General features: G+C 38.8%; 1 protein-coding gene across 2 annotated transcripts in view; it reads right to left on the bottom strand.

Annotated features, from left to right (window-relative positions):
• Positions 1-14,817, bottom strand: part of LOC102198298 (BMP/retinoic acid-inducible neural-specific protein 3-like) — a 55,823-nt gene that overhangs the window by 20,676 nt on the left and 20,330 nt on the right. For both annotated transcript variants that reach the window (XM_005747362.1, XM_005747363.1), the window contains exon 3: positions 1,908-2,098. In XM_005747362.1, the coding sequence (XP_005747419.1) occupies positions 1,908-2,098 (191 nt within the window). The remainder of the gene's footprint in view (positions 1-1,907; positions 2,099-14,817) is intronic.

The raw sequence follows: 14,817 nt of genomic DNA, 5'->3' as shown, positions 1-14,817 counted from the left end.
AAGGCATTTATTTCTAGTGTCACAATATTTTGCAGCAGAGCTTCAAAATGAGACCTTCCCCAAACCTCTCTGTTGCCTCTAATAACCTCTGTGTAAAGAACTCTGGACAAATATTATCAAAAACACCAAGAATAAATGATTGTTTGAATAAAATCCACCCAGTGCTGCCTTTCTTCAAGCGCATGTAAGCTAAAGCAAGCATGCCTGCAAATACAGATGAAGATCATGTGCAAGCTCTTCCACATATGTAGCTAAATGCATTAAGTGTCACTGAGGTCAACTACTTCATTCAAACTTTAGGAGCTGATCTTGTACCTCAGCTAATCCTTTCATGATTGCTTTATTAGCTAGCATTGATGCAAATGGTCTTTCTATTGATAGGGTACTTTAAAACCTGCTGAGAGATACATGCACCAAACTCCAGGTGGTTGTGAGCACAGCGACAGCAGGCGCCTCTGAAGCATAAAGACACTTGACCATAATTAGGATAAGTCACGTCACCCCGAATCAGACGGCACTGATCACTGCAATCAGGACTTCATAAGTCTAGGAGCTGTGATGCAGCACACTTGGAGCTCTGAGAGTTCCCAAGACACTGCACATCATATTTCTCATCATAATGCAGTGCTAATGCTTCAGGGCCATTTTCTGCCCACTGCCTTTCTTACTCAGCTGCTGAAGGGCAAGCTCTTAATATTGCAATCTATTTATTAATTTCATTAAGTCCATATGTTTCCGAACACAGAGGCTATCCATTCAGAACCACAGAGGCATATCACTGGCAAAGATCCAAGGCAAACTCCTCATTCTCCTCTCTTCATACCACTCAGTCCTGGCTGAGAGCCAGAGTGCAGGGCTGCATCAGCTCTGGTAGCTGGGAGGGTTGCATTTTATGCATCTACTCACAACAGCGACCTTTTCAAAGCCAGGAGTTGCGTCTAAAGTAATTGACATGTGTTGTTTTGTAAAAAGCAAATGTGCTTTTCAAGACTTGCCCGGGACTCTCCAGCATCTTAAATGACTTTTTTTTTTTCCGTCTCTTGAGTCAGAGAACTATTAGTGCTTATCCATTCATCAGCCGGTAGAAAATCAAAAATACCGTGGCTGTGACTGGGAGTGGGAGTGGCAGGTTCACGATACACAGGCTTTTACATGTATTCATACATCTCTGGAGACCAATTTTCTGAGCTGCTAGTGGCATATAATTCCACTGTGATGTGTTTTTCGGTTACTCTGAGTGTATTGCATTATTATGTCCCGTCCATCTGTTTTCCATACAGACCACCTGGAAAACCAAATTTTAAAAGCTTTTACCACAAATTGCATACTTTATTTAACCCCAGATCACCTGAGTGAGAACTAGTTCCTTAAAGCACATTTCCCTGTTTATTCTAAGCTGTAATATATGGGCTAAGTAGTTCTACGCTGGAGTTTAAGAGCAACATTGCTCTTTTATTTCTGCTAGTCATTTGCAGGTGCTGACCTGGGACCAAAGTCTTTTTGCATCATTCATTATTTAGCTCTGAAAGCATGTCAGAGATATGAAAATCAGGATCAGAGCTGTGAGTTGAGCAAAACTGCCTAGCTGAATATCTAAATAGGTAGTTACTGCTGATAAGATCTGCCAGCAACAGATTTCATAGAAGAACGCTTACCAAAAACTGTAATTTCATCTGTTAAATCTGTTTTGCTCCAGTGTGTCATTTTGACCCTTCAACTTCAATTTTATTTCTTATTTTGTCTGAAGTTCATGGCAAAAATGGAAATGTGCACATACACATAGTTTCAACAGTTCTTCCAAAGTGTGATCTAATCTAAAAACAGCAGCTACATGGTGGTCCTGGACTGCCCAAGGAAACAACAGTGAATCGTAAAACAATCGATAGAGGATGGTTAATAATTGTTACCTCCCAGGGTAGCTGACAACAGGAAGTGAGTCCCATACTTCCTGATCAGGCTGTCAGTGATCATCTGGGTGGTGGGCCTGCGGCCCAAGAGTCGGATGTTCCTGATGAACTCAGGAGTAAGAGGTAACGGAGACTCCAGAAAATCTCTCCTTTCCACCGCCAAGTTGTTCACCTTCCATCTTCCAAACTCCCTGGAAAATGAGAAGTGATTATTATTAATATCCACTAGATTAGGGTTTCTAAGTGATAAGAGAAAATAAGATTACCTGAAAACAAATGAAAACAAGATTTGCGCAACTTTAGACTTATAGCAAACAGCTTGTAGTTCTGAAGCAGACGTGCTCACTGGTTCACACCGATTAACAGATGAAAATAATGTGCCAAGATATGCAGAAATGCACCAGCAAAGAAGAAGACAGCAGCTTAGCAAAGAGAAAGAAAAAAGCACATATAGAAGAGTATAGACAGATTATATTTTGTTGATTAACACTACATGTAAAAGTAATCTTTATTTAAAAGAAAGGTTCATGTGACTTTCAATCATTTATGCAGCTAAAATATGTCATAATCACTTATTACAGGTTCTTTAGTATTTTCTCTGTATTCTGGCCTTTTTACATAATGACAAATTGAATTGCTTTGATTTGAACTGTTGCTACACTTAGCAATGTGATATATGGAAACTTCATGCTATAAAACTCCTTGAAAAGCCTTCAGTTGATCCAAAACGTCACAGCAACATTATAGAATAAACAATTAGGAGTGGAAAAACATGGCTTAAAGTAGTCATTATGGCATCACTTCTTCTAAGATAAAAGAGTTGACCACGTTTGCATATTAGAGATACAGTGACATCATACAGATAGATCTTCTGCCTAAAACTGAGCTGAATAAATTACACGAAGAGACAGAAACAGCAAAGACAGAGAAATAGTGAAAGAAAGAGTAGTGCATTACATTTACGTTATTATGTTGTGTGCTATGACAGTGTTCAAAACCTCTCGACCATGCTGACGCAGCCTGAATTAAGGTGCAGCTCAGAGAAAGAGTGAGAAACAAAAGAATGAATGAATTCACAAGAATTTCTTTAGAAATAACATCCAGAGAAAAATCTGCTATCAACTGAAACCACGACTGCCACATGGGATAAAAATGTGCTCCAACTACGCAGCTTCCAGCTGTTTTCTTTAATAACCCTATCATTACAGAGATATACATCAAAATGGACAAGGTACAAGGCAGTAAAAGAAACAATAATGGACGTTTTCTATATTGAAAAAGAAAACAAAGTGAGATGAGCCTAAAGAAAAGACTCTGAGCCTTTGTTCCGTCTTCAGATTCCTTCAAATTATTTTCATGTCAAGTGTAGCTTATGTGATGCATTTACTGTACATTAATACTTGTTATTTACTAGAATATGTATGAACATATTCGTGTAGGATTGCACTTGACAGACGATAATAATTCAAGAAAGAAAAATGAATAATACTATAAAGCAGAACCATCTTACCACCTCTCTCCTCCATACAGCCTATATGCTGCAGAGACTTCATCGACTTCCATGTGAAAACACAGCAAGGACATCACGAGAGGAAAAATAGATACCGTATGTTAAAGACAGCACGATAAACTGAAGTGGAGTGAGACGCAACCAACTAAAGGATACAGATGTTCAATCAATAAAGACCAACCTTGCACCCTGCATGCATTTTCCAAGTATTTGTGTGCAACATTTGCCCGAGGCACAGCTCTTTGTACTGGGATTCCATTTGGCAGTGCTTTGACTTCACACAAAGTTATTCTGTTACCATAAAGTTCAAGGATGATAAATTTCCACATGAAGCGTCCTTCACACATAGTACTGTTTACGTTAGTTGCACTTACACACTTTTCTCAACAGAGTGAGCCTCAGTGAATCAAATGTAGCCTCTTGTGTGCTTTGTTTGTCTAGCATGTGGCAAAAAAGTACTGGCTGAGAACACTGTGTTGTGAGAAGAGAACTTCGCATGGTATCCTTCGTGTAAAAAGATCTCCTTGGAGTTTTGCTATAATGCATTTTAATTTTGCTACCCAATATATTTGTTTTGATTAAGAACCAAGTCATAACAAAACATAAAGTGATAATAATCATGCATTTTATTTTAGGCACCTTTCAAAGTACTCACGGTCACCTTGTATAGAAGTGTAAAAAGCAGTAAGAATAAAGAAATATATCAATCAAGTCACTAAAGCACATACAAATGCAGTATGTAAAATTTGTAATCCACTATTTCTTTTTTCCCCCTCATCAACATGATGGCAACTGCCAAAACTGAAATACAAATGTCGGCTGCCAATATCAGTCTAACTGATAGCACAAAGTTTTTCTTATCAGTGTGGTTTTGACCCAAGACACTATTTACTGCTTTGAAAAAGCCTCACAAATGTGAAGTTAATCACCAAAGAAACCAAAGAGATAAAACTAAATAACTTCTGAGGCTCCTCACAGGCTTGTGCTCTGACATAAAAAGCCCAAAGCCTACAATACACAACATTCACGACTCGTAAACTAAAGCATGGCACAGGAAATGACTGAAAAGCTGACTGCACACATGGGTGAACAACAAATAAAAAACTTTGCTTATACGCACTCATTCACCATATATTGACTCGGTCTTTTGTTCAAAGTATCAATAGAAAAGTGTGTCTGCGGGTTCACGCTCTCAAACCTATAGGGTACTGTTGCAACATATGCTGTGTACCCACTGAGCTCAGGTGGAAGGTTTTTTATTTCAGTATCTCCAACAGGGAGAAAAAAGTCTGCTAACTTTGATAAAAGCACTGCTACTTGCAGACTTTCAGGCAAGGCTTCAAGTTGTACTCTGACCATTGCTACCCTGCTGTCATAACAAACAGGATAAGAGAACCCGTGGCCTAACTCCATGCGACTAAGGTAGCCGAAGATCAAAACACAGGGTCACTATACAGGAAAGAAGCGCTTAGAAGTGAGTGCTGAGCTCAGGGATTCCTAATCTGTATCGATGTTTAAAGGCCCAAAAGATATAACACGAGGGTAGCAACAGTTACTTCAACCAACTTCAGTATCTATGCTGGTGCTGCTCACATTAAATGTTCTGGGACTTCATGAAAATTATTATTATTTCTTTCCACCTACCAATCAGATTTTGTAAAATTTAGATGATAATCTTAGTTACCTTTCATTTTGTGTTGGGATTTTTAAAGAGAACTGCTTATAAAATCCACTGACAACTCAACAAGCTAAATGTTGAAAAAGGTGTTACTATAAAATCTATCCAACAATACCTGACAGCTGTTTTGTTAGCTGTTGTTGATTTGATTTTGCTGTTATGTTGTTCTTCTTTTATTGTGGAAACTGTCTAATCAGAGAGATTAAACTGCAGTGGATGCTCCTTCATTGTTTTCTTTAAAAGCAGTGGCAGTTGTGGGGTTAACATCAACAGCAACATGCATGACTTTTTGAATGAATTTACCAGTCGATCTGCGTCCCTACCCTCACCTATAGTGACCGAAAGAACGAAATCGCGGATACCAGCGGCGGAAATGGGCTTCCTCCGAAGGGTGGCTGGCCTCTCCCTTAGAGATAGGGTGAGAAGTATGGCCATCCGGGAAGGGCTCAGAGTAGAGCCGCTGCTCCTTCACATCGAAAGGAGCCAGTTGAGATGGTCAAGGCATCTGACAAGGATACCTCCTGGGCGCCTCCTGGGTCAGGTGTTCTGGGCATGTCCCACCTGGAGGAGGCACCAGAGCAGACCCAGGACACGCTGAAGAGATTATATCTCTCGGCTGGCCTGGGAACGCCTTGGTGGTCCCCAAAACAAGCTGGAGGAGGCTGCTTAGGCTGCTGCAACTGTGACCCAGCCCCGGATAAGCGGAAGAAAATGGATGGATGGATGCTTTTTCTTGTTCAATTGCTGTCCACCCCACATTAATATATTTTTCCATAACTTCACAAAATCAATATTACTTTAATTTACTTTATCTTTTACTTTCTGTTTATGACAAACAAATCAGCTTCAGGAAGCAGAGCAGCATTTTGACATTTTCAATTTGAAGGCTTTTTAAAAAAAAACAAAACTTTTTTCTGTTACAGTTTTCCTGACAGTTAGATTAAGTATAAAACACAGATATTTAATTTATGATTGGACTTGTATTAATATTATCATGACATAGATAAAAAAAAGAACAGATAAACATGAAAAAAGACATACCGCCTACAGAGAAATAACCTAGTTTGCCATTTTGCTAAATTAAGGCTGTTTCCTTTTTAAAGCCGTTCAATGTTTTTGATGTTTAAAAAAAATGTAAAACTTAGTTATTAAGCCAAGAACTGCTGAAGATAGATTTTTTTTCGCTCTTTCCTTGCAAATCTACATTGCAATGAATTTCTAAAGAGACATTTATGAAGTCACAGACAGATATCACAGCTGTAATTATAACAGATAGACTATGATTACTTTGAAATTTCTCTTGGAGGGTACCAGAGTGTGGTGCCAATTTCTGCTTGGCGCTGCTCCCAATTTACTCACATAATCACGCTCATGTGAGAAGAAAGTAACGGGAAAAATGTTCTTCAAAAAAACCCTTCTGCCTGTTTTGGAGAGCACTCTATTCATTTAAAACTTTTTTATGATGGGTTACATCCTGATGCAGCGTGAGCATCAAAAGCACAAATGAGCCATGCAGAAATGAATGCGACTGTCCCGAGTGATGGATTATTTTTGTCAGACTTCACTGTGTGGCAGGAAATAACAAACATTTAGTAAATGTTTGTGAGCTGCATTGTCCAATCAGTCAAATGTTGCACTTTTCTGTCTTCTGAGTAAAAGCTTGACTGCTGTAATCAGAATGGGTTGAACAACCTTGGCTGCAGATGATGGATGGAGGGAGTGTGGCCTTTTGAAAGGGTATATATCACATTAAACCAGGAGTAATGAGGAAAGCTCCGACACACAGATGTTTAAATGATACAAAGAGTAAATCGCCAAGAACTCAGGCTGCTGCATACAAAAGTTAGAGCAAGCTGGTGACACAGATTATAAACAACTCATATCATTTTCCTTTTCTGTTATAGAACTATAAAGCGAGACTGATTCGCACAAAATTAAGCAGAAATTGAGGGCAGTGTGCGAAGTAAACATAATGATGTTAAATGGATATGTGGTACCAGTTGACCTTTTTGCTGACACTGTAGTATTCAGACAAAGGCTTTGACTAATCTCTTGCTCAGATATATCTAGTGTAGCTATTAATCTTCACCTCATTTCATGCCGTACAAATAAATGACCTCTTCAAATGGGACACTATGTCTCTTGAGTTCCACTTTGCAGTGTGAAAGCACTACTTCAAAGCCACAGCACGTTCTGTGGGACCAAAAAAAAGAGAAATAGAAAGGGGGGAGGCGGGGGGAGTTACAGGTACAGGAAGAGTATTCGAAAATCCCCCGCTGTTATTCGTTTCTTCAGTTATCGTTGACTGTGATAAGCTAGGCCTGTCTTATCTTAAACCCCCAATAGGCCAAATGGTTCATCCTGCAGGGAAAGGATAAAATGAAATGGGTTTCACCACAGAGTTGATTTTAGGGGCTGCAGTCCTCTCTACACCCAGCTAAGTCATTATTATTATCAATTTCATTTCTTCTTTTTGCAGGGGTACATCAGTTTCATCAGTTTCAACTCTCTTAACACCATTACTGCCAAGTTGTTGATTTTTTTTTCCTCCTTTCAAACGCCAAAAGGTCCTGTTTCAGCTGGACCATCTCTGCATTCTGATGTTCGTATGGATACCGTAGATCTTCAGTGATATGGCGATGAAACATTGTCCGGTTGTAGATGATATTGTTAGCTGCTGTGGAAAGGCTGTGAGTTAAGTGTTGCTTTAATTTTTTTCTCATTGTCATTCCTTTAGTGCCATCATGACTTTGACGTTTACAGTTTCGAGTGAAATATCTCTGTGACTTACAGCTGGCTTGTCAGATATTTTATTCAGATTGCTTGGTTCCAGCCGCAGTTTGTTTTAGGCTAATTTGCAATGAACACACAGCACTGTGGCACTTGACATGCGTTACACCTGCTAAATAGAAACGTAGGTTATTAGCATCAGCGCTGACATTACCATTTAGCTCAAAGCAGTGTGAGAACAGCACAGTCTCACCCAACCATTGCAGTCACAGCATCAGACTATAAGTCCTGTTGAAATAAATTCACTCTGATTGTGTTGCTATGTCACATTAAAGTTATATTTTCTTGGATGCATTAAAAAAATTATAGAAGATAGTGAAGAGCCACAGTATGTTCATATGTATTGATACAATAATCACAATACAACACTGTCTCACCTGTTTCTCTTTTGATTATTCCAAATGTCCTCTATCATGTGAGGAGCTTTCACCACTAAGTGTTTTTGACCATTGTGCTACATTCCTTTGTGCTCGTCTGTTGCCTCGATAGCCATCGTATGGTTAACAAAATGATAGCCTTAGTATGGTTAACAAAATGGACAGTGAGTCTGTCAGAAGATCACTGGCAGTAATCTGAATGTTCCTGACCATCGTTTTAGGGTAAAAGCCACTAAGATAACTTTATACAAGCCGCTACTGCCTTTGCACATGATATTTCTTTTACTTTAATCAGCATGCAGGATATGCATGCCTACAGTTAACCAATACTTGAGATCTTTTGTCCCTTCAGCTATTAGCTGTTTAAACTAGAAGTATCATTATTACTCTGCCTTCATATGAATATTATTCTCTCTTTTATCTCCACTGAGTGGGTAAGTGGAATAATTAAAGTGTGTTTTTTCTCAGGGCATGTGTACATTTCTGTTTTTGTTGATATTTTCTTTTTTTTGTTGTCTTTGTGTGAGGATATTTGATGAGGCAATCCAAGGCAATCCAAAATGATATTTTGAGTTCATAAACATTCAGTCTACTCTGAAGTCCTGGATAAATATAAAGGACTCAACAACTGATGCACTTTTACTAAACTAAAATACTTCCATGTGTTGTTAATTTTGTACTGCTCAACTACAAATTAGAGGGATAATTGCACTCCAACTTCTAAACCACCCCAGACTTAAAAAGAACGCAAAAATGTCAAATATCAGCTACACAAAACTGCAGTTCAGTAACATCCCTACCAGGTCTAACAATTAGGTAAATACAACCTGAGATGAACAGCCTAACATGACATATCACACCATGTCATTACTTCACACAAAAGAAAAACCCTAAGCCAAAATCCAGAAGCATTGTGTGAAGCTTAATATACCCCATCATTTAATAGCTTATAGAGGCACCTTCAGCAGTAATAGGTCTAGTAATAATAACTAATAACTGCAATAACGTTCCCATATGAATTTATCAGTTTCTCACAGTAGTGTGGAGTAATTTTGGGCCACTCATCTTTCAGTGTTAGGTTCTTTGAGGTGTGCAAGCATTCATTTATGCACAGCTCTCTTAAGAAACAGCCACAGCATTTCAATCAGTTTCAGGTCTTTACTTTGACCATTGCAGCACCTTGAATATTTTCTTTTTCGGTCATTCTATTGTAGGTTTGCTTTTTTTTTTGACCAAGCTTTAGCTTTTAGAGAGTTGACCTTGTATTACATTAGACTACTGAATATTTTGGTTTACACTGTTGCCCCAATGACTGAAAGGTGCCAAGATCATGTGGTGTTTGGTTTTTGTCAAATGTTATACTGTGCATTTTAGCAAAACAGCTCCACTTTTGTCTCATCTTTTCGGAGGACATTGTTCTAGAAGCCTTGTGGTTTGTTAACAACTTAACATAAGCTGTGCTGCCAGTAAGAAGAGGCTTTTTAGTAAGAAGAGGCTTCCTCCTGCAACCCTTCCAAACAAGCCATACTTGTTCAGTCTTGTTCTAATATCGCTGTCATAAACATGCTAACTGAGGTCTGCAGAGTCTGAGCTGTAGCTCTTGGGTTTTTGCAGTTTCTCTCAGCATTATAAAGTCTGACCTTGGGGTGAATTTGTTAGAATGTTCACTTCTGGGAAGATTGCCAACTGTTTTGAAAGTTTTCCACTTCTGGATAATCTTCCTCTCTATAGAATAATGGACTTCCAACTGTTTGAAAATGATCCTATATCCCTCGCCTTGATGGTCGGCGACAATTGCTTTTGTCTGTGGCATTGAGCTAACAAACACCTGAATACTCCAGACCAGGAAGCTGCCGAAAGGACCAGACTGTTTTTATTGTCCTGAAACATAAACCTTTAGGATTTAAGAAAGGTGGGCTTTTTTCATGAGTGTAAGTGGTTTTACAACCTTTAATCAGCATAATCAATTCAATCAATTCACAGTTAAATTGTAATTTTATTGAAATCTTAAAACACAAAAAATAACCGCATGGATTTTCTAGATGCAAGAGGTTCAGAGTAAGGCCAAATGCATGTCAGCACTCCTACCTTCACCCTGGTGAATTTGGCAGCTTTCCTCTTGGCAGTGTTCGCCATGAACAGGTGGCTAAGGCAGAAGGCCCACATTGTGTTTGCATTGGAAGCAGTGGGGATGCTCTCCAGTGAATCCCCAAAGCACACAATCACACACACTTGCACACCCACAAAAACACAAAGCCTCTTTCATTTCCTTTGCAGAACTTGTTAAAAAATCTTTCAAATTCAATCAGTAAGAAAAGTGGGAAATTGAGTAGAGGCATAACGTGGTGTGAATTCATTACTCCATCACTGCTGAGCCAGCTCAAACACTGTAACTCGAGCCACCGATTCTGGTAATTCATCTTCTCCTGTCATTGAGCATTTATTAGGATTTAGCAGAAATCTGAACTACACATGTGGAAGAGCAGACCAGAAAATAATATTGTCACTTTCAATCACCTCTGCCCAGCAGTCGGCGCTAAGCAGCGTGTCTTTCAACTAAAAAAGGACTGTCAAAAATTATCACTGGCAACAAACACAAGCGAAAGCCACATTTACTTACGAATGTAGCACAATGGTGAAAAACACTTAGTGGTGAAAGCTTCTCACATGATAGAGGACAGTTTCCAATATTCAAAAGAGAAACAGGTGAGACAGTGTTGTATTGTGATTATTGTATCAATACATATGAACATACTGTGGCTCTTCACTATCTTCTATAATTTTTTTAATGCATCCAAGAAAATATAACTTTAATGTGACATAGCAACACAATCAGAGTGAATTTATTTCAACAGGACTTATAGTCTGATGCTGTGACTGCAATGGTTGGGTGAGTCTGTGCTGTTCTCACACTGCTTTGAGCTAAATGGTAATGTCAGCGCTGATGCTAATAACCTACGTTTCTATTTAGCAGGTGTAACGCATGTCAAGTGCCACAGTGCTGTGTGTTCATTGCAAATTAGCCTAAAACAAACTGCGGCTGGAACCAAGCAATCTGAATAAAATATCTGACAAGCCAGCTGTAAGTCACAGAGATATTTCACTCGAAACTGTAAACGTCAAAGTCATGATGGCACTAAAGGAATGACAATGACAATGAGAAAAAGAATTAAAGCAAATGAGCCTGTATTTTGTCCATTTACAGTGGGATCATTGTCTCTTTAATACTTTTATGATTTCTACTGATTTATATAATTGTGAAATGTTTTTTATTTCACTTCCAAAACAGCCAAGTGCCAAGAGAGCAACACTTTTTCCAAAACAATCAAAGGGAAGAGTCTTTAAAAGCCTACTATTTATTATGGTTCTTTTACCAGATTATTTACCTCATGGGAGAACTTGGAGTTGTCAAAACCTCTAAGGGGATTTCAGGAGAGGAGATAAGACAGAGAACATCAGTTAGAATGTAGCAGTGGGATGTTGAGAAGCAGCGCTGAGGGAGTTTGCTCTAAAACACTCACCTCAACCCTCTTCAGAGCACCTGCAGTCTCCCTTGTGGTTTAGGAACTCTGCTGTTGTTCATTGTAGCTGAAGTGCCTCTTATATCAAACCATAAGCCGCTTTGTTGTGATCAAGTTGAACACAAAGAATGGGTGCATCATAAGTACTCTGGCATGTTGAATAAATAAATTAGGAATAATTAGAAGAATCCCATTGTTTTAGTCTACTATTCGTTAATATACAGTGGCACTCAAAGACACATTGATGCTATCTGTGCTGTAATTAATTCCACTGAAAACTGTTGTAGTAGTTTAATTATGTGTCCTTAATTTAAAGTGTGAAGCAATTATGTGTTGTTGATGACTTCAATATCTATGTTGACAGCAGCTTTAGGAGTGGTAGACTAGATTGACTTCAGCATGTTGAAAGACTGGAGTTTATTTTTGAAGGTTTGATCTTTTAACATGTCACATTTACATGTTTCAGATTGCCTACTTTTTTATTAGACAAAGATATCCATAATAACCAAAAATGAAATTTTTAAATGATGATTCACTTATTACAGAAAAGAAAAAAAGCTTTCTAAATCTGTCTGAGCCTATATGAACAACAAAGGTTAATTTCGCATTAGCCAAAAATGTCTTGATGATCCATGAGACATTTGGGAAAATTGTCTGTGGATTGACCACTCAAGAGTTGAGGTTTTTGGAAGGTTTGAGTCCTGTTACATCTCATCTCTGATATAAAACAAAAACACATAAACACACACATACATATAAAGAGAGAGCAGCAGACAGAAAGACAGACGAAAGAGAGGGAAGGTGATCCGGACTGGGATTGAGTTGGAGTTGCCAGATGGCAGAATAGGAGACAAACAGGAAAGTACCTGATATCCCACAGGCCAATGGGAACCATGATAAAGACACAAGAAGGTCAGCCAGCAAAACACCTCTAAAAAGGTAAGCCATCTCAACAATAAGAATAAGATTGAAGCCATCAATACATACACCCTACACTGCAAAAACTCAAAATCTTACCCAGTATATTTGTCTTATTTCTAGTCAGAATTATCTCATTACACTTAAAATAAGACAGTGAGCTACAGGGCAACATTTCAGTAAACTAAAGGAACTTGTTTCAAGACAGTGAATCTTAAAACTAGAGATTTTTCACTTGTTCCACTGGCAGATTTTTTTTTACTTAATACGAGGTATTTTAGCTTGAAATAAGTGAAAAAAATCTGCCAGTGGAACAAGTGAAAAATCTCTAATTTTCTCTAGTTTCAAGATTCACTGTCTTGAAACAAATTCCTTTAGCTTACTGAAATGTTGCCCTGTAGCTGACTGTGTCTTATTTTAAGTGTAATGAGATCATTTTGACTAGAAATAAGACAAATATACTTGGTAAGATTTTGATGTTTTGCAGTGTACCAGTCATCGGATACCTTGTTGGAATAACAAGCAGGCCACAGAAAGTCCAGGACCCTGAGGCTCTATGAGCAACAGAAAGAGGTGCAAGGTTTAGTGAGTGTCAGCGTGACAATCAACAATCCGAAAAAATAGATCAGGAAGATGCCCCCTACCCTGAGATGAGCTGCTTCAAGAATGCCCAAGCTAGCTGAAGACAGACTGAGTGACCGATGCACCTGGGATGTACGATCAACAAATAGAGGAAGGGGCTGACATCAAGAAATCTTGCCAGTGGCTAGAAAAGGCCCACTTAAATGACAGCAGAGAGGCTCTGATTGTGGCAGCACAGAAACAGACCCATAGAGTCATAAGTCTATCACAGCTGAAATATGAGAAAGTTGATGTCTTAGAAGCAGGAAAACTGGGCAATCATACGGATTTGGGCAACTTTGACAAAAGCAAAAGCATGATGGCCAGACGACTGGCTCAGAGATTCTCCAAAATGGCAGCTCTTGTGGTGCATGCCCGGTCTGCAGTGGTCAGTATCTATCAAACGTGATCCAAAGAAGGAACAGTGACCAGTGACGGGGTCACGGGCGACCAAGGCTTATTAATGCACATGGGGAGTGTCACAGATGACCATTACCTTCATCAGCAACTCAGTGGGAAAGGAGAGGAGCTGTAGACCAACTCCAAGTCAGTGATCACCAAGTGCAAATCAGATCAAAGTGATGCACTGTTCCCACTGCTGTTCTGCATAGGCCTTAATCCTCTAAACCAGCTCATCACAAAGAGTGGATATAATTACAAGTGGAATGATGATCAGCCACCACCTGCACATTGGAGACATCAAGTTAAGTCAAGAGTGACTAAAAAAATTTACTCACTGATCCACATCACCAGGATCCACAGCAAGGGAATCGGGATGTGTTGGAGTGAATAAATGTAGTTGAATGAAAAAAGAAAGGAATAACCCACACTGAAGGGGGACAAATGCTAGAAAATGAGGATGTAGGAAGGTCACCCAGCTCAGTAGTAAGAATAGAATAAAATAATAATAATAATAAAATAAAATAAAATAGAATACATACACTCTACTGGTCATCAGACACCCAGCTGGTATAATAAGCTGGGTATGTAACTATAAATTGGCAACCACCTGGTGAGCACTGTTAACTTAACTGAAAACTAAGCAGCCTCATACTTATCACTGTTAAAATGGTTAACTAAAACCTTTTTCTACTGTTGTTATTAGGAACAAAAATCCTGTCCATTAATTTTCTTCTTCCGCTTTTGTCAAACATCTTGTTTCTCGACATGTACAGGAAACCTATGCGTAATATGGACACACATCTTTGGATCAAATGTTGGTCCAATCCGGACTCATGAACAAATCAATCTAAGGGCCCCTACATGTTAGCAGTAGCTTGCAACATACTAGAAGAACAGAAAGTGAATATATTGCACCTATTATTAGTCAGCAGTCAGGATATTCAGGCTGCACCAGCAACTTTATTTTGTATGTTGCAAAAGTTTTTCATTTAACAGCAAATTTCAAGTCAAGTGAGTTGACACGCCTGAAATCATCCTATGATGACAATGCATTTCTCTCTCTCTCTCTCTCTCTCTCTCTCTCTCTCTCTCT

This window comes from Pundamilia nyererei, unplaced genomic scaffold (assembly GCF_000239375.1).
Source record: "Pundamilia nyererei isolate P.nyererei 1_Seehausen unplaced genomic scaffold, PunNye1.0 scaffold00195, whole genome shotgun sequence".
NCBI classification, from domain to species: Eukaryota; Metazoa; Chordata; class Actinopteri; order Cichliformes; family Cichlidae; genus Pundamilia; species Pundamilia nyererei.
Note: the sequence above shows the minus strand (reverse complement) of the source record. Positions and strands in the feature narration are given on the sequence as shown.